The 21,958-nt window shown below is 34.4% G+C and overlaps 1 protein-coding gene across 16 annotated transcripts in view; it reads left to right on the top strand.

Moving 5' to 3' along the window:
- LOC100119218 (disks large 1 tumor suppressor protein) overlaps positions 1–21,958 on the top strand; it is a 1,703,670-nt gene that overhangs the window by 47,158 nt on the left and 1,634,554 nt on the right. For 4 of the 16 annotated variants that reach the window (XR_004227336.2, XR_004227337.1, XM_031928135.1 and 1 more), the window contains exon 1: positions 5,768–5,837. Coding sequence is in view for 13 of the 16 variants with exons in the window: in XM_031928135.1 (XP_031783995.1) it covers positions 5,798–5,837 (40 nt within the window). In the remaining 3 variants the exon portion in view is untranslated. The other 12 variants (XM_031928125.2, XM_031928126.2, XM_032601902.1 and 9 more) reach the window with 6 other exon arrangements.

A 21,958-nucleotide genomic window follows, 5' to 3' on the forward strand; every position in this document is an offset into this window, starting at 1 on the left:
AACAATTATTAAAGCTCCTTATTCGGCAAACAGCCAATGCGCAAGATGGGTGTATGTGCAGGAAAATTAGCGTTAGCGCGCTCGAATGACAGTGGGGTAAAAAAAGACTGTTATAGAGAGTGTTATAAAAAACGACACACTAAACTAGAAACATTTCGTAGAACCAACAGAACGGATAATTTAAACGAGAGAATCGGCTTTGTCAATAAATGTTTACCTATCTGGAGATCGTAACGTTTTTTCCCTCTCTTTCCAACTATTATTTTACCGTTATAAATAGCGCCTGATAAGCGTCGCGTCTCACTTGGAGACGACTAGGCAACCACGATGGGCCAGGAGCACAGCGCAAAAAAGACCGGCTATAAGCCACTAATCGATGATAAGAAAAACCAAAAGAAGGAAGAAAAAACGCCTTCAAATCAATTACAGAAAAATACTCTACAAATACCGGATCTATACCCGAAAAAAAGGGTTATAAAAAATTATAATTTATATTTCATAGAAACCATCGGCCCTTTTCAGGGCCACAAAAATATCCATACGTATAGAACAAACGCACACACATGAAAGTGGAGAGCGCAAATATAGCGCTTCTACACCGTGCCAGCCTCAAATAAGGACATGTCTGTTGCATTATTTAATGTCCACTTAGCAACAGGTACACCTTATCTGCCCCTCGAAAAATCAAAAATGCCCTACACCATAACAGACCCCCAGGCCGAGAGAGAGATAACGAGATAGAGGGGGATGTACGCTATACCGGCCTAGGCCCCGAAGCCGAGGGGAGGGGGAAAATCAATAACGCCTGTATCGCTATATGGCCCTTCTTACTACTTGCGCCTCTTGTAGATGTTTGTGTGTGCGTTTCTTGTAGCTTGTAGTGTTTGGTTTATGATGCTTTGATTTGGGGATTCGCGCTCTTATTAATAGTTTTGTTGTTGATTATTCAATTTGGTTGTCGTTAGTTTCGATAAAGTCTCTCTCGATTTCGTCGTCTCTCGTATTCTCGCGTTTCTGTATAATGTATTGGTAGTGCATTCTATTGTGTTTAAGTGAGTCATCATGTTCTCTGACTCTATGCTATTCGGTCTCTTTATTTATGCTGTTGTCGTCGGCTGCTCCCTCACGCTGTAACTTAGTGGGATTCTGTTTTATTATGAGTTTTGATATTATTTTATACTAAAAGTAGAAATGCGAAATTTTTAAGCATTTCACAGTACGGAGCGACGATATGCTTAGAAAAGAACGATGATCAAAAAGATAGAGATATGATAAGCAAATCTGAACTTGATCAAAATGATACTGATGTAGATCAAAACGAACTAAATCATTTACCTTCTACTTCAACTTTTGAGTCAAGTACAGGCAACAAAACTAATGTTGATAATATTCCAAGTAACCTTAAAAATAATGATTATGCAAATGGTAAGAAAAATCGAAGTAGAGATAGTTTAAAGGTAAAAAGAAAATCTGAAAGAAAGAAAAGTCCAGTAAATAGATATGTAAATCCTGTAACACATTTTATTTATGTAAATCACATTGATGCAAATGTACCGAATACATTTGAGGAGGCGTTAGATTCAAACGAATGTAAAATTGGAAGAGTGTGATGGACTCTAAAATTAATAGTTTAAAGTAAAATAATACTTAGCAAATTGTTGATAGGCCAAAAGATAAAAAGGTTATCGGTGTAAAATGGGTTTAAAAAAGAAAAAACAATAATGTATTTGAAGCGAGATTAGTTGCTAGAGGTTTTAAATAGAAGGAATACGTAGATAACATTAATTTACCAGTAGGAAAAATGCAAATCTTGAAAATTTTATTGTCTTTTTGTTGTAAGAATAATTTATTCATAGAACAAATAAATGTTAAAACAGCTTTTCTGAATGGTTATGTCAAACCAGAAGAATGCATTAATGAACCGAAGGGTTATGAAACTGGTGACCATTAAGTTTGCAAGTTGCAAAAGGCACTCTATGGTCTTAGAGAAAGTCCAAGAGCTTGGAACAATTATTTTAACAAATATATAGAAGGTATTAACTTTGTGAGAAGTAATTATAATTATTTCTTATATATGTATAAATAATACAACCAAAAGTACGATATACATACTAGTCTTTGTGAAAGATCTTCTAATTTGTTATAAGGATAAAAATCAAATAAAATAAGTAAAATCTAGTCTAATGAGAAGATTTGCAATGAAGAATATGGGTAAAATTAGCCAATATATAAGTATATTGAATCTTTAGCTGCTAAATATAATCTAGAAAATGTCAAACTTTATGATATACTCCAATGGAGACAAACTTAAAAGTAAATCAAGCTAGTCAAACAAGTGAACGTATAAAGTACAGAAACTTGATAGGAGAATCATTGTACATAAGCTCAGGCACAAGGCCAGATATATCGTACAACATAAATTAGTTAAGTCGATTCTAAAGTTGTTATGATCAAACTCACTATAGGTATGCGATGCGAGTCTCAAAGTATTTGTACAAGACTCAAGATTTAAAACTTACATATTGCACTAATGTAAATAGTGAAATACTAGATTGCATGGTAGATTCTGATTTCGCAGGTAATAATGTAGATAGAAAATCCACAACCGGATATGTAATTAGATTATTTAGTAATGTTATTTTTGAAGAACCCACAAACAAAGTGCTCTAACAAAATGTTCAACTTTTGCAGAGTATGTAGCTCTATCAGAAGCAGTTTTCGAAATATTATTTATAAGAAATGTATTAAGCGAATTTTTTGATTTGAATCTAAATAAACCGATAACTATATACGAAGACAACTCTGGCGCGATCGAAATCGCAAAATTCAGGAACTTTACTGGAAACTCAAAGCACATTAAATTGCAGTATCATTATATAAACGAAAGCTATGAAAACGGAATAATAGACATTGTAAAAGTCGACTTCAAATGTAATTTAGCAGAGATCTTCACAAAGAGTCTGGATAAGACAAAGTTTCTAAACAATAGAAAAGGTTTAAGATTAATCTTAAGTATTCAAGCAAAAAGTCAAGTTCATATATAAAATTCCAAGTTAAAAGTAATAATCACCAAGTTCAGTTGTAGAACCCAAGTTCAAAGTAATAATCGTCAAGTTCAGTTGTAGGACTCAAGTTCAAAGTTGTAATCGCCAAGTTCAATTGAAAACTCATGTATCACAAATGTATTGAAATATAATGTAAAAATATCACGGCTGTAAAATTCAGGAGGCGTGTTGTAATATGTGAATTTACACAGTCGTAATATACAAAAAGGTATACGTTGCGCTATCTACTGGTTGACGAAGATTTCGTGCAACGAGATAAGCTCAAGCGGACGCGAGTGTAATGTACCATGTTCAAATTGCATGAATATATGTTTATACGTGTGTATATGTATGAATAAGTATGTATGTAAGAGTACATGAGAAAATATATGCACGTATTTATATACAAATGACGCCTGCGTGACTGCAACCATGCACTCACACAAACAATGTACACCCGATCGCGATAAAGCAACTGGATTGCAAAACATGTAGAGTGCCGAAAATCGGAGCGAGTGCTCTGACCTCTGTGTCAGCAGTCCTTGCGCGTGAATGACTACTACAAGACGTACGTGTCGATCCATTGTGGCGAATGCTGATTGGACTACCGCGATCTTTTTGATCTCAATTTCATAACCGCGTGAAATGGTACCGAGGCTTTAAAAACTCCGGAGACGATCCACGCAGCGCCTTTTTGCGTAGTGACTTATTTCCTGGCAGCAACGACTGATTGTAAGGTGAAGCGGCGGTGTTTGCTTGTGTTAGTGTTTGGAGCGTGCTAAATCTGTCCAACATCTTGGGAGCGTGCTACATCCGTCCCTTGGCGTAGCGAACACCGGAGAACCCTTTAAACTCAGATTCATGCTACAGAGATAAGTACAAGCTAAGGACCGTCGAGTGGAATCTCCGGCGTTAGCAAGAGAAGTTGATCATCTTTACAAATTGCCACGTGAACGCGTGTAGATCGTAACAGTCACGATCTGCCACGAAGGATGTTTAGAACCATCTAAAGTGCACAGGTTTATAATAATTGTAAGTTGATAAGATAAATTATAGTTACAGTTAAGAAATAAGACTAAACTCGCTAATATACCACTGTAAAACTACAACTTGCGAAACCAATAATACAACATCAAATTCAGTCAACTCTGTATACCGAACGTCTGTGAAGTGCTCTTGGCCGATAAAAACAAAACAATCATTATAACTAAAAAACTTGTGTATTAAATCGTTAATAATAATTAGACCTTAATTGTAACAAATATATTCAAATCAGTTACGCAGTCACGACGTGCAGGTAAGAGTACAATATTTGTGGACGGACCATCAGCGTCTACACACGCGGTGAGATAACACTGAGTCCGCAGGATACAGAAGTGTCACAAGCAACTTGCTCGGAACGACCAACGTAAGTACAGCGGACACTCCTACGTCCGCCAAACGCAGTCGCGGACAGAATACCGTCCGCACACAAATTTGCGTCCACGCAGACGAGGAGCGTGGGATATACTTAATTCTACAGTCGGCGTGTAACTCTAGTAACAGAACAGGCTTTCGAGCCAAAGGCTAGTTTTCTTAATTTAAATAATTAATTGTAAACTCACGCAGCCCGTCCTTATATCAAGTACGGTCTTTACATGAGCATAGTGCGCATGCCTCGCGTATATACTCTAACGCACACTATACTGTATAACTTAGCTCCGTAGAGTCAGATCATGCTATACTGTAGTTTACGCTCTCTCTCTCTCTCTCTCTCTCTCTCTCTCTCTCTCTCTGCTGTAAGACTGTGAGCTAATCGGACACGCCGCTAACTTGTGGCTATCGCCACTTTACAATATTCACAATTATATTTAATTCAGTGTAATTTATTTATAAATTTACCCTTAATTCCAACAGTATTAACTAAAAATATCCTTTTCGCAATGTTGCACTTCAAAATTCTTGTTTTGTTGATTTTTTCATTTAAAAATCTTAGTTTGTAAATTTTGAATTTCCAATCTTTACCCTTTTAATTTTTATTTTTTTTAATTTGTACCCTAACTCACCATCTATAATCGGCCCTGTTTTAGCTAATTGTCGCTTATTTGTCATGACTATATTTTGTCAAAATAACATTAGCTTTATAGAGCATATACAGTCCATAAACTTAAGGGGGATAATCACAAATTATCAAAAAATGAAGAACTTATTTTTATGACATAAATTGGTTTTAAAACAGAAGGTTTAGGGTACCGAATAGCCCATTTACATTTTCTATGATCTGCATGAAAACCTAGTTTAAGCAGATAGGAAATTATAATAGTGCTTTTTGATAACGAAAACCAAATAAAACCAGAGGAGACTCATAAAATCATATGTTACATGTATACGAATTGTTTTACCATTTTCACAGTGAACCTAAATATATTTAGCAATTTGATTTTCTTTTTAAACAATTGTAATTTTATATAATTTAAGATAGTTTTGTTGTTTTGTTTCTTTGTGTTTTTTTCTTGCAAAGAAGTTAATTAATGAGCAAGAATCTAAACTAATTGTTATCATTTTATAACAATATCAATAGTTTTTTCCACAAATTATTAAAATAGTCTTTATTTATTTTTGCAGGAATAAGTTAAAATTGTGCAAGAAATTGTTGTTAACACTACTCACTATTCCATATCTGTATGTTACAAATGCTCTCTTCCAGCCAACACCGTATGGGTAAGATGCATCATAATATAATGCCTCGCTGACGCTCGCGCAGTTGCATTTCGATGTCGATTATATATGAAGGGGCGTGGTTGCCTCCCTATGGCAAGTATACGTTTCATACAGTGTGCCGTGGGAGGGGGGGGGGGGGCACTACGACCTATAATATTTTGAATTAGTTTTTTAGCCTAATTGAATTTTTTTATACATTGATTTTCAGTTTGATATACTTTGAAGATTTTAATGAGATCTTTTTAATGATAATGATGTTTTGCTCAAAAAATTGCTCTTTCAGCAAAATACTCATGATCGAATATTAATTCTCTTCTTTTTAAGTCCAGACCATCTGAATTTCGGTAATAGTAGGTTAAGTGGATGGTGGGGTCAAAATCATTTAAGAACTTGAAACGGTCACGGCTCTTCTAGGTCCGGTGCAGAATACTTAATTTATATTATTATTAAAGACCTATGAACATTTACTGCCCTGTGCCGTAATTCTGACGACAGGTCAAAAAAGAGAAAGAAAGTTAAGTATGATTAATGATTTAAGTATAGGTCAGGTCCGGGATACTAGGTAGTGAAGTTTTATCAAAATAATAAGATCTTGTTATATGTTTAAATAGTAACTAAAATATATTCAATAAATCGTTTTATATGATGAATATTGCATAAATTGCAATATTCTTTTTAACAAAAAATTGCGTAAATCCGCTGTTGATTTTTACAATGGAGTTTTATTCGATACGCTATATTCTGCGTTATCCCTAACTAATTTAAAGTGCGTTTTACAGATTTCATATACAATCTATAAATTATATTTGGTTTGTAAACGATACGCTTAAATTGCGTTATTTTTTGACTCTAATTGCGCAAATGTTGATTTCGGTGAGATACAATTTATAATTAAGTGCGCATAAATTGCGTCACCTAATTCTAATCGAATTAAGTTTGAATCAATATATGAATTTTACTATATTAAATTTAAGTCCAAATGATACGCCGAAATTGCGTTATTATTTGAACGAGTTTAATTTGTAGTAATATTTCTAAGTCGATATTTCTATGCAAGGCGTAAATTGCTCTTGAATAGAGACTAGTGCGCGTAAATTGCGCTAGAGCTAGTAAATATACTAGGCCGCGCAGGGCCTTTTATATCATTCTATGCGAGCGCAAATCGAGCCGTCGAAATTAATCACACCCTTGCATATTTCTCACGTATACAATTATTAGCGAGCAAAGCTGCGCACGCTTCGCCGCTGCCACGTCATCGCTCGCCTCTAGTCAACACGCATACATATATTCGTCCGTGCGAGCTCCGCCACTGCGTGCTTGCTCTTGTTACGCAATCTTTGCTATGCTCCTTTCCCGCCGCTGCTGGCTTGTCTGCGGTGTTGTTTACGTGCCAGAGCGGGGCAGCAGAGCATTCTTTTGTTTTTGAAAAATAGTCGGGTGACTTTAGAATTTATGAATTATATTATATTGATTTGATTTTAGTTTTAATCCGCGGATCGTGTGCGGGGTAGTGCATAGTCCTCCAGTGAACATTTTTCAACCAGTTGACAAACTTTCACTACACCTCCAGAAAAAATGATTAAAATTAAAAGAATTATTTTAATAAGTAGATTTATAAGGAAATATTTTAATAGAAAAAATATACATTGTTACGCTCGGAGCATTGTTTACCTTCTGATGCCGTCTTTCTACCACACTCACTCCTCTTCTGCCTCGCCTCCTCTTTCTTCACCGAATTCCAGGCGCTTTCAAAGTACATGCGGACTAGCCTATGCCAGACGCTGGACCCGTAGCCGAAGGTTGCAAAGGGGTTCGCGTCCTGCGTAAATCGACGGATGAAAGCGTCAAGGATCTCGTTGTTTACGCTTACCGGAAAGGCCTTCTGACCGGTGAGCTTTCTCCTCCAGCTGCTGCCGTTGGAATTTCTCCAGATTGATCTGCACGGACTTGATCGCCGTGACCCTTGGTTTTGCAAAGGTAGGTGTTGGTGTTGTAGTTGTAGGAGGAGGCGTGAGGCTCTCCTGCGGTGTTATAGGAGTCTGGGGTGATCAGTCTCACTGGACTGCCCGACCGTACGGCATCCGGACGCCACGCGACTTCCACAAGTGCGATAGCCGCGCGCGTTCTAATATTGTTCTTGGCGTTATTACGCGATCTCCGGGCCTCCTGTCCAACTTAAACAGTCTGGACCCAAACGTCCTGCCCAGAAATTAATTTTCGTGGATAAACCACTGATGCATTAACTGAGCGCTTAAAAATGTATCCCATATTGCTGTTGAATTTTCAAAAGCGCTTAATAGTTGCGACTTCCAAAAATGCACTGATGATAGTCAGCTCTAGTTTGCCCTTATATGGGCCAAAATTTACAGAAAAAACTGATGAAAAACTTATACCCCTTCAACTCGTAATGAGAGTTTGTCTTGAAGGTATTGACATGACATTGCAGTGTTTGAGTGAAAAAAGGGGAAGACAGTGGCTTTGTCTACATTCCTTTCTTAGGCTTTGTGCATATCACAAAATGTTATCTGCAGATTCGATTTACATAAAAGGGATGCTGCAAATAGTTATTTGTGCAGGTATAATCTTTTTTTAATTCTATGTGTTTGTGAATATGAAATGATGTACATGCATCTCAGAAGATAAAATCTGCGGTTTTGTTCGAGAAAAAAAAAGGAGACTGCAAACTATTATTTGTGCAGATATGCTCTTTTTTCCAAAGCTATGTGTTTGTGAATACGAAATGATGAATGCTGTATGCATTTATGCATAACGCAAGATGTTATCTGCAGATTTGGTCCAGATGAAAGGTATGCTGCAAATAATTTTATTTTGCTGATATGATCTTTCTTTCATAACTATATGTTTGTGAATATAAAATGACTAATGCTGGATGTATTTATGCATATCACAAGATGTAATCTGCAAATTTGATCCTGATGAAAGTTGAGAGCAACTGGCTCGCATACCGATGAGATTGAAATATCTGTGCAAACCTTATCATCGGTGACTTTGAGCATATTGATGGCACTTTTCACACAGTAATTGTACTTGAATAATACAAAGTCAGTTAGTACACAATGCTGTCAACATGTTAATACAAATTAAGTTACAGAATTTCAGCCCTCTAGGTATGATAGTTTTCAAGTGAGAGCAAAATAAAATTTTTATTGATTTCGATTACCTTTTTCACAATTTTATTTTGGCTCTCATTTGATAACTATCATACTTAGAAAGCTAAAATTTTGCAACTTAATTTATGTTGACATGTTGTAACAATATATTGAGTTGAATTCATTATAGATGATATGAATTCAACTTTCATGTATAGACCCACCTGTATTTTTGCCGCCAAAGCCATAGGGTTCAGGGTGCAAAGCCGAACCAAGACTATTAAGTGAAAATTGAGATGGCAGGCTGTTTCTAAATAATTTAACAAAAAACAGACATCAAACTTCAATATCATAGATTTAGAATGATTATGAAAGATTTGGTGGTGACTGCACTTGCATACTGATGAGATTGAAATACCTGTGTAAACCTCATCATTGGTGACTTTGAGCATTGACGACACTTTTCACACAGTAATTGTATTTGAACAACACAAAGCAGTCAGTACAGCATGCTTGTACATACTGTCATAAATAACAGTATGCATGTGTAGGATTAGGTTTTCACTCTTAATGGGCACTTTAAAAATCATATTTTCCCTTCAAAATCATTATAGATGAATTAATAGGCTAAATATTCATCATTCAACATTAACTGAAAGTGTGAAAACTGTAGTTCTGTCTGCTATGCTATTCTGCTGTATAACATAGCAGACAGCCTCTACAATACGCGTCATATACTTCTAGTATGCCTGTACCTGGCCTGAACCGTACGCGCATGCGCAAAAAATTAAGAAAACTTCTGTTACTCGGGTTTCAGCGTAGAAACTACGCATATTTCTTGACGGATTCTGGGTTTCATTTCTACCGAGTCGCTAGGGAACGGAACAGAACTTATCGGCCATTTGCTACAGGGATATATAATACATTAATGAAAGTATATAATTTATGGTAATGTTTGTTTAAAACATCTATTTGATTATAAGTTACAGTTTATTTGAATAAATTTATATTGTTTAATATCGATTTCTCTTTCTCTACTGATAAACTCGTGTAAGTGCTTTTTATATAATGAAAATAATTACATAACGAGTTTTGTCATTTCATATTCACAAACATATAGCTTTGTGTCGAATCTGCAGATAACATTCTGTGATATGCATGAATACATAACGCGTCATTTCATATTCATAAACAAATAACTTGAAAAAAAAAAAATTATATCTGCACAAATATTGAATTGCAGCATCCCTTTTATTTTGACCAAATTTACTGATGACATCTTATGATATGCACGAATAAATAAAGCATTCGTCATCTCATATTTACAAATAGATAGCTTTAAAAAAAACAGCATATCTGCACGAATATTTATTCGCAGTATCTCCACTATCTGAACTAATTTTAAAATAATCTTTATTTATCCATGTATATATATATATATATATATATATATATATATATATATATATAATATAATTATTATTGCTATATTCCCCCCTACCGCCCCACAGCTCCCCTACTCGGCCCCGACAAAATAACGTAAAAATCGTTCATTTTTATGTTATTTTTGAAAAGCTGAATCCCCCCCCCCCCACCACCACAGCCCCCCTACGCACAGTGATCTCAGAATCAAAAAAATGGGACAAATTCAGTCTTACAAGGAAAGGTACCCAACCCGAACTCACCGATTTTGATGATTTTCATATATGTTGTAGAACATAAAAAAATAAGAGACACGTATTTTTTTTTATCGGCTAATTTTCACTTTTAAGGGGTAAAAACCTCCCCTAAAGTTAATCCCCAAAAAGCGTTTTTTTTAAATATCTCGACTTAAAATTAATATTTTTCAATGAAACAAATTGGAGGTTATTTCTTACAAAAAGAGCAAGTATTTCATGGTGATTTGAAGAGTAAGAGTAGCATCCCCTATTTTTTAGGGGTTGAAAACATATATTTTTTGGCATAATTTTATAATAAAAATGTTTAAACCGACTAAAAAAAATTGGAAAAAATGTTTAAACATCCTTAATAACAAAATTTAGTTGACGTCTTTCGGTGTTTTCATAAATATTACCCCTAAGGGGGTAAACCACCCCTAACACAAAATAACTGTAAATATGTAATTCAATACATAATATTTCGTAGAAAGTTTGTATATAGAGGTTTTCGAGGTCGCTGATTACAAATATATCAGATTTTGAAAATTCAAAATGGCGGATCCAATATGGCGGACGGAAATATCGAAAAAAAATTTTAACTTTCAAAAAAACTTGTTTACAAATGTGTGATCTTTGTAGCCTGTACATGTGAACTAAAGAGCCTTAAACCCTAAACCCCTAAAGAACAAATAGGCTAAATGGTTGTGCATTTTAACCAAACGACTCCAAACCCCTAACCTCCAGACAAGCCGAAGGCCTATGCTTTACCGTAGACACGAGTATAGACATATTACCGATATTTTATTCCATCATTTTGTATGTAACAAATAACGTCTCGTTTTATGTTTCAATCAAAGATTATTTATTTTTCTGCTTTTATAAATTAGCATAATTTCAAAAGTAATTTCATAAATTATAAAGTATTTCATAAATTGCATAATTATATAATTTTATAAATTCAAAAAGTCCACACTTTTTTGCAAATGAAAAAACATAGGTTAATAAAATTAGTTTATCAAACTCTTTTGCGTTTTGTAATAAAATTTAATGTTGTCAAACTTGGGAGTTTTTCATTGTTACAATTATTTCGTAAGCCAAACGTTTTTTAGATGAATTCTCGAAGTAATGATTATTGTATCTATAGTAAAATATTTACAGTCTGGAATTCCATAATAATACTATTTGATACGATTTAATGAATTTATCAAAAAATCTAAATTTAATAATAAATATTATTCTAATTATTATTATTTTTATTTTTCATTATCATTGCTATTATCAGTATTACTGTTATTATTGCTATTGCAATTATGCTTATTCTTCTTCTTCTTCTTATTATTATTATATTACTATGATAATTTTTGTTATTGGTAAAAATACATAAAAGAATATTAATACTCGAACTTCATTTGCAATTAAAGAACACGTTGTTATTGAAAGGGAATTTTACATGCATTCATTAGTTTAATGAATGTTATCGTACATTCAATGATAATTCCACAGATAAATGTCTTTCACTCATAAAAGTTGTTGACAATATGTGCGAATCAGTATGTTCTTTTTTTAGATTGTTTTCATCGAGTGTTTACCTCAGCTGCCTGTGTTATTTTTTAGGCAGTGAGTGAGTTTTGTGGGTATTCTAGTTCGATGCCGGAAAGTACGAATAGTACGTTTTTTTGTTTGTCAGTGGTATCATACAGTTGTAGAAAATTTTCTTTAGTGATTTTATATAGATTTACATTATTCAATTTCAAAGTGAATAAAAGTTGAATAAAACCAAAAATAGAGTTTTCCGAACATCACAAAGTGGAACGAGAATTCTTCTCAAATGCATAAATTAATGATTTGATTCAATTTACATTCACTCGTTTTATTCTGGTAGAAATGTAGCAGTCGTGCCTTACATGCAAAAACACAGCTTGTATAAATTTTACCGCTTGTTTTCATTTTAGATTGAAAAATGAAAATTAATCCGTTAAACGTTCTAAACTTATTATTAGCATACTTTCAAGCGTTAAACATACCAGATAGTGTCACGAATTATCACGAAACAGAGTTGGCCGAAAAAATAAAAGAAATTTTAATAGATGCAACACATGATTTCAACGATGTAGAAATGATTACTGATGACTCTTTGGATTTTCAAGAAGAGTATAAAGACCATAATGTGGAAATAATTGAAGATGAAGTGCAACATCATTTTCCTGATCCGGATATAGCACCAACAAATCAATGTACAGCAGATAATGAAGAACTAGATTTTGAATACAAAAAAAGAGCTGTCGAATTTTGGAGAAGTAGCAAAACGAAGCAAAATTTAAGTCTCAAAACAGTGCAAAACAGATTCAAAAAAGTATCATCTATTAGTCAGCTACGTCGTTGGGCTCATTCAATTAATAAAGGTGGCACGTATAGAGAAAAAGTAGCACAAATTTGTCAGTATACCCTGGATAATTTTCAAGCAGCTCTCGACAGTGGTTCAATTATCCATGATGAACATATAATTTGATGGGCCTTACAAGCTAAAAAAGAAATTGGTTTTGATGATATTAGATTCAAAGCTTCTAAACATTGGTTACTCAAATTTAAGCAAGCACACCGAATAGTTTCTAGGAAAATAAATAAGTTCATAACAAGAAAAACACTAGAAAGTAGTGCAGAACTTACGGCTAAAGCTGAAGCATTTATCGATGACGTTAAATCGTGTATACCAAGGATTGGACTCGAAAATTTGTATAATACAGATCAGAGCGGATTTCAGCTAGAAATGCATTCTGGAAGAACATTAGCAGTAGAAGGAGAAAAGCAAGTGCAATGTCTGGTACAGTCAATTTCAGCAACAACGCATAGTTATACTATACAGCCACTAATATCAGCTACTGGACAACTGTTGTCACCGCTATTTCTTGTTTTAAAGGAACCAAGTGGCAAGTTTGGCCCTATTGTAGAACAAAACATATTTAGACCAGAAAACGTGTACGTGGAAGCATCCAAATCTGGAAAATTAACAACAAGTAAGGGAACTAATAACAATTTTTACATTGTAATATCGTTAATCAGTTAATTAGTAAGTCGTTTAATTGCAGATCACTTCAAAATCTGGTTGGAAAAAATATTTTATCCCTATGTAGGCCATCACTCAATACTATTACTTGATTCTTGGAGTGGTCATTGTGACAAAGTTATAGAAGAAACAATGCCACAAAATAAAATTATTAACATAAAAAAATTCCAACTGGAACCACAGGAAAAATATAACCACTTGATGTCTATGGATTCCGTATTTGGAAAAACTTTGTCCGAACATTTTCTGATAATGTAATGTTAATGGATCATGATATGAATTTACATGTGAGAAATAATATAATTAGACTTCAATCATTGGTTCACAACCAACTGTCTTCACCGAGATATATAGATTTGTTTAAATATTCCTGGTATAAAAGCGGTTACCTCAATGAAAAACCAGATAAATTTGATAATCCTATAGATTTCAGTTTTGGAAAGTCTTGTGCAACACATTGTGAAATAGAAGGGTGCACAAACATTGCAATTGTACGATGTGGTTGGTGCAAAAAAGCATTGTGCTTTAAACACTTTTATGAGGACTACCATTATTGTAAAAACATCGTAAAATAATATATTTTATGCTCAATACAAAAAATGCACTATGGCAAAAGATAAAAGATTGTAGATTATTATTATACTCTAATATTATAAACAAAAATACATTATAAGTTGAATTTACAATAAAGGAATTTCAATAACATTCTGATAACAATAAAACTGCTTCACACACAGAATTTTCTTGTTTTAGGAATTTAGGAATTTGAGGTGGTTTGGTTAAAAAGCACAACCATTTAGCCTATTTGTTCTTTAGGGGTTTAGGGTTTAAGGCTCTTTAGTTCACATGTACAGGCTACAAAGATAACACATTTATAACAAGTTTTTATGAAAGTTAAAATTTTTTTTCGACATTTTCGTCCACCACATTGGTTCCGCCATTTTGAATTTTCAAAATCTGATATCAGATTTGCAAAGAGCGATCTCGAAAACCCTTATATACAAACCTTCTACAAAATATTATGGATTGAAGTATACTTATAGTTATTTTGTGTTAGGGGTGGTTTACCCCCCTAAGGGGAAGTATCTATGAAAAAACCGAAAAACTTAATTTGTTTATTATAGATGTTTACAAATTTTTTCCAAATTTTTTAGTCGTTTAAAACTTTTTTATTATATAAAATTTTTTTTCGATATTTCCGTCCGTCATATTGGATCCGCCATTTTGAATTTTCAAAATCTGATATATTTGTAATCAGCGACCTCGAAAACCTCTATATACAAACTTTCTACGAAATATTATGTATTGAATTACATATTTACAGTTATTTTGTGTTAGGGGTGGTTTACCCCCTTAGGGGTAATATTTATGAAAACACCGAAAGACGTCAACTAAATTTTGTTATTAAGGATGTTTAAACATTTTTTCCAATTTTTTTTAGTCGGTTTAAACATTTTTATTATAAAATTATGCCAAAAAATATATGTTTTCAACCCCTAAAAAATAGGGGATGCTACTCTTACTCTTCAAATCACCATGAAATACTTGCTCTTTTTGTAAGAAATAACCTCCAATTTGTTTCATTGAAAAATATTAATTTTAAGCCGAGATATTTAAAAAAAACGCTTTTTGGGGGTTAACTTTAGGGGAGGTTTTTACCCCTTAAAAGTGAAAGTTAGCCGATAAAAAAAAATACGTGTCTCTTATTTTTTTATGTTCTACAACATATATGAAAATCATCAAAATCGGTGAGTTCGGGTTGGGTACCTTTCCTTGTTAGATCGAGCATTCGATAAAATCCATTTTTTTAAATTGAAAACATATCTTGATGTACCTAGGAATAAAATAGGATACCGCTTTTTCGTATTATAAACCTGCATATAAGGTTAAAAAATCGATAAAGTTAACCTAAAATGCAATCATTATTTCCGTAATTTATAAAATGATTGAAAACAAAAATTTGTTCTCCAAATAAGTGCAGATATAGGTTTTTAATGTATTTTTCGACGCTGAATCTGAATCCGATTTAGGAAATACAATGAATCAAAAATCAACCCCTCCAATAGTGTAAACCCGTATCTTCTCTTATTAGGAGAATATTTTTGTCATTTTATGGTATATTAAAAAATGGATTTTATTGAATGCTTGATCTAAGACTGAATTTGTCCCATTTTTTTGATTTTGAAACCACTATGCTACGCCCCCCCCCCCCCCCACAGCCCTACACTGAATATGTACCTGAAAGAGAATAAAATTATTTATCTTTATACTGCAGAGACTTTAGATTATCGTTCGTTAGACCAAAAAGTGCAAATTTTTAAACCATTATAACTAAAAAACTAAACTATGGAACTTCTTAAAAAAAATCATGTCGCTAAATTATGATAAGAACTACTTTCTGTATAAATATCGTTATATATTACTTATTATTTCCTAAGAAAATTCAATTACTGAAAAAACCCGTATTGACGAGTGTGATAACTGAATAAAAAGGCATTGTTAAGTCGCAAATTTGATCTTTTATTTATTTATTCTCACTCACTTGCGTTTAACTGCATGGGCTAAATCGCTGCTGCTGTGTTGTAGCCAGGCTTATACAGGATGGGTGTATTCGAATGAAGGACACTTGTACTTGGCTGATTCTCACGATTTATTCAAGGCAAAGTTTTTTATAAAGACCGAAATCGCAGCTTAAGACTGGTAGCTCTTTGGTAGCGACGGATAGAAGCGTCGTCCAAAGAGTCCAGGTTAAGTGTACAAACACAACTGATCGCGCGCAGTATACAGAGTATACTCATCAACTTCGCTGTTCTACATATTATTCTGACGCATTGATTTTGAGTTTTCGGCTTCGCAATATTGCTCAACTGCAATACGTCGCAGAACGTAACATCCCTCCAACAAGCTGGTTGCCTATTGATACAATAGCAACTTAATCAGATAACAGATTAACAAACAATTTGAATTATTAAGTTTTCTAATCTATATTCTGACTAAATTTTTAAGTAGTTGTTCTTACTTGTATTATTATTATTATTATTATTGTCTAATTTATTGTAAATTTATATGAATACTCTAGAATTTTATTTACATTCTGCGACGCTGTACCTCCCAGTACAGGTGCACAACATCTGATGCCTTGAATGCACCAGGATTTGTTGTTTATTCGTGGGATTTCTTGCAATCGCCGATACGTTTAGGAGAACGCAGGGGAAAAGGAAAAGAACACAGACACAAACACTTTATTTAAGTTTCACAAATAAATTTCGCCCAGCCCTTCCCTACAATGTGGTAGCCGTAGCCGCCCACGCATAGTAGCCACTCAGGGCTAGCCGTTACCCCTCTACTCTCACACCCACGCACTCACGCACTCATTGTCATGCTAGTCCCGAAGCTCTTGCTCCTAAACCCAGTCGACTCTCTCTCACATACACGCGCGCGCCTCGAAGCTCTCGCCTTTGATGCCACGCAGTCTGACTCGTATACGCTCTCTCTCACACACACGTATATCGACTCGGCGCAGCTCGCTTGAGTAGCTACGCGGCCGACTCTCTCTCTCCCTCTCTCACACACACACGTATACCCGTAATAGTCCAGGCGGTAGAGCAGTAAAAGTAGGGTGTAATGGATGTTGTTTGATAACGCAAAAATTTTTATGCAGAACGTTGCCGAATATTGTGTACAACAATAATCTATGTTTGCCTACTCCAAAAAGTGCTTGCTAAATGCTTAAGAACAACAAATGTACCGAAATATCGAAAAATGGCCCATTTTTCGATACATTTGTGTCTAAAACTTTGAAACAAAGCCTAAAATCAAAAAAATTTACTCTTTCTTTTTTGTTTATTTGACGATTTCCTATAAGGTTATGAGAATCGCGAATCGAAAAACTTTAATTTTCCATGGATAATATGCAAAAATTAGTAAAAAATCATACGTCAACTTTGAGAAATTTTTTCGGTAAGTAAAAATTGATCAATATTTTTCAAATTTTCAGAAAAGATAGTTAAACATATGACAATTATGCACAAAAATTTTTGTAACGATCGACCGCGTAGTTTTTCACTGCCATAATTATTAATTAACAAATTATAAAAAAGTTGAACGCGCGTACCTTGTTTAAACAACAGTGAAAAAGGAGCACGCAATTTTTAACAGTTACTTAGTGTCATAACAAACAATGAGCAATTATAAAAAATATCCATTTTACGTTTTAATAACTTTTTACAATTTTTTAAAATTTTGTCAAATTTTTTCCATTATAAATAATTTGTCGTTTACAGCATCGGTTCGATGTAATTTAAAAATTGTTTCCCATCTGAATACTGCTTTGCAAGCACTTTCATTTTAGCCCAAAACGACGAAATTTGACCGTGTAGTTCCGGAGATAGAGGCCCACAAAGTTAATAATAATTTATGGCTTACTTAAACGTTAAATCGAAATTTAAAAAATACTCTCTTATAGCTGGTTGCAAATACTTTCTATATTCGTCTTGTGCATTTTCGACAGATGAAAGCCTAATAAAAGAAAAATCGATGAAAATACCGTAATCAGAGGAGTTCGTCGGCCGAGCGGTGTGGGAGCAGGAGTGGGGATGGCGGAGAGCAGCTGTGCTGTCGCGCGGCCCGGGTGTTTCAAAATGCGAATGCGCGGTAAAACATGAGTTATCTCGGCACCGGTAGCACTTATCGAGACGATTTTTTTTTTAATTCGATGTAGCGAAATGAGAGGAATCAGAATATGCCATCAAAAAACAATATTACAAAGAAATTTTGCACGAATTTCAAGATCAAAAAAGTATGCTATTTTCATTTGCATCAAAAAAATAGTTGTATGATTGAAAAATTATTTTGTTGCTTAATGTTCATCAAATCATGCAACTAATTAAACGTTTCAATAATAAATATTGATAAAAAGTATATTTTCTTTCTTAAATGGTCTTTGTTTATCATAACTAACCGTCCTTTTTTATAATAAATTGTATAAATATGGTAGCGCTGTTTTCCATAAAATGACATTATTACAGTACAATAAACATTTTGCAATAATAATACTTCATCCCAGGTATACATACTGCGTAGGAACAAGTAAAAGCATTGGGTTACTTTGATCCAGGTAGATCGCAGTCCCCTCCTTGGTATTCATAACTTAGGCCACGCCTACATATAGGTGCTTGGGACTCTAATATCGAACACGCTCATTGGTTACATTGGACCCGACTAGCCAATTAGGGATGCTGTCTATTTGAAAACTGCACTCAAGCATGCGCAAAACCCAGAAATCAAAGTTTTACGACTTTTTTGAACCGTACGTTGAAAAAATAAACATGGAAAATTGTCTGCATGTCATCGATGGTGGATTCTTGATGCTTAGAGTTGTTTGGCACCAGAAAGACAACTTCAATGATATTTTAGATCGCTACGTAAACTATGTAAAAAAATACTATGCTCCACACAGTATTGTCGTATTTGATGGATATCCGGATGATAAAACCTTCAGTACGAAAAATGCAGAGCGCCAACGGCGGCAAACACGACAACAATGTCGAGAAATTTTTTTTGATAAGTTATGAATACCAAGGAGGGGACTGCGATCTACCTGGATCAAAGTAACCCAATGCTTTTACTTGTTCCTACGCAGTATGTATACCTGGGATGAAGTATTATTATTGTAAAATGTTTATTGTACTGTAATAATGTCATTTTATGGAAAAAAGCGCTACCATATTTATACAATTTATTATAAAAAAGGACGGTTAGTTATGATAAACAAAGACCATTTAAGAAAGAAAATATACTTTTTATCAATATTTATTATTGAAACGTTTAATTAGTTGCATGATTTGATGAACATTAAGCAACAAAATAATTTTTCAATCATACAACTATTTTTTTGATGCAAATGAAAATAGCATACTTTTTTGATCTTGAAATTCGTGCAAAATTTCTTTGTAATATTGTTTTTTGATGGCATATTCTGATTCCTCTCATTTCGCTACATCGAATTAAAAAAAAATCGTCTCGATAAGTGCTACCGGTGCCGAGATAACTCATGTTTTACCGCGCATTCGCATTTTGAAACACCCGGGCCGCGCGACAGCACAGCTGCTCTCCGCCATCCCCACTCCTGCTCCCACGCCGCTCGGCCGACGAACTCCTCTGATTACGGTATTTTCATCGATTTTTCTTTTATTAGGCTTTCATCTGTCGAAAATGCACAAGACGAATATAGAAAGTATTTGCAACCAGCTATAAGAGAGTATTTTTTAAATTTCGATTTAACGTTTAAGTAAGCCATAAATTATTATTAACTTTGTGGGCCTCTATCTCCGGAACTACACGGTCAAATTTCGTCGTTTTGGGCTAAAATGAAAGTGCTTGCAAAGCAGTATTCAGATGGGAAACAATTTTTAAATTACATCGAACCGATGCTGTAAACGACAAATTATTTATAATGGAAAAAATTTGACAAAATTTTAAAAAATTGTAAAAAGTTATTAAAACGTAAAATGGATATTTTTTATAATTGCTCATTGTTTGTTATGACACTAAGTAACTGTTAAAAATTGCGTGCTCCTTTTTCACTGTTGTTTAAACAAGGTACGCGCGTTCAACTTTTTTATAATTTGTTAATTAATAATTATGGCAGTGAAAAACTACGCGGTCGATCGTTACAAAAATTTTTGTGCGTAATTGTCATATGTTTAACTATCTTTTCTGAAAATTTGAAAAATATTGATCAATTTTTACTTACCGAAAAAATTTCTCAAAGTTGACGTATGATTTTTTACTAATTTTTGCATATTATCCATGGAGAATTAAAGTTTTTCGATTCGCGATTCTCATAACCTTATAGGAAATCGTCAAATAAACAAAAAAGAAAGAGTAAATTTTTTTTATTTAAGGCTTTGTTTCAAAGTTTTAAACACAAATGTATCGAAAAATGGGTCATTTTTCGATATTTCGGTACATTTGTTGTTTTTAAGCATTTAGCAAGCACTTTTTGGAATCACTATTGTTGTACACAATATTCGACAATTTTCTGCATACAAATTTTTGCGTTATCAAACAACATCCATTTCGATTGCTCTATCGCCTGGACTATAAGCGCTGCACGCTCGCCGTGGCGCCGTCATCCCAACCAACGCAATTACCGCTCCCTACTCTCGTGCCTTTTACCTGGTACAGGGAGGGGGGCAAACCCCAGCCTCCCTGTTCCCCCAACAAAATCCTCGCTTGCCCAGAAGGCGCTGGCTCCCCCCCCTCTCTCTCTCTGTCTCTTTCTCGCTTCCTCCTCGTCGTAGACCTGGAGATGAGGGCCTTCCTCTTGTCCCGGCTTCCTTCCTCTCGTTCCAGCTTCCTTCCTCTGGCTAGAGGAGATGGCGGCTGGGCGGCGAAATACTTTGACTCGCAGCAGTGGCGGACGGCTGGATGATCGTCTCCGGGGATGAACCTCTTCCTCGGGGCGGTGGTCCAGGTCGTGGTGGTGCTGCTGCTCTCTCACTCTCTCCCACAAAATACGTTTCACGCGCGCTCTGGTTTCGTCGACGTGTGGTGTTGACGAGGCTTAGAAAAGAACTGCCGAGCCCGCGCGTGGCAGCCGTCGGCCTGATTAGTGTGAAAATTGTCATATTTGAATATTCCTGTTTCATGGATTGATTTGCAATTTTCATAGCTTATATCATAAATATATTCTTGTACGCCTTGTTGTACCGCACCTATATGACTAAACATTCCGCAATGATATACCCTACGCTTAATTTCTATTTTATATTGATTACTCTTACTTTTCTAAATTCTGCCAGTTGTAGAAGTTGTATGGTGGCGTTGGTCGCGTTTATATCTTCTTGATGGAAATAGCACTCTTCCGAATCAAGTAGAGAGTATGTGGTGATGATTGGATCAGATGCCCCGCAATTGAATCCTACTATAGCTTGACTTGTTTTAAGAATTGCAAAAATTAAAATAATTTTAGGAATCATTGTGCCCAAGTTTCCTAGAAAGAAAAATATTTTAGAATCATATATGGCATCGGCTTAATTTATTTAAATGAACTGTTTTTGGTTTCCCATTGTAATTTATATATTGTCACGTTACTATTTTCATTTACTTTTATTATTTCATATGGCCCCAGGTTATGATTCTTTTCGAATTTACCTGGTTTTGGTTTTTTGATTAGCTATACTTTTTCGCCAATTTTTAGTTCTATTGGATTTACGTACCGATCATAATATTATATTGATTTCATTTTTGATGATGTGCTCTTTCTAACGAGCCGTTTGACTGAGGTGAAAATTCCGTGGTTTCTACTTTCTTAAATTTAAATCTTCAAGCTATTTATTTTATTATTTTGCTTGTAAAATTTGCTCCTCTATCCGTGAG

The sequence above is a fragment of the Nasonia vitripennis genome (assembly GCF_009193385.2).
Source record: "Nasonia vitripennis strain AsymCx chromosome 4 unlocalized genomic scaffold, Nvit_psr_1.1 chr4_random0003, whole genome shotgun sequence".
In the NCBI taxonomy this organism is placed as follows: domain Eukaryota; kingdom Metazoa; phylum Arthropoda; class Insecta; order Hymenoptera; family Pteromalidae; genus Nasonia; species Nasonia vitripennis.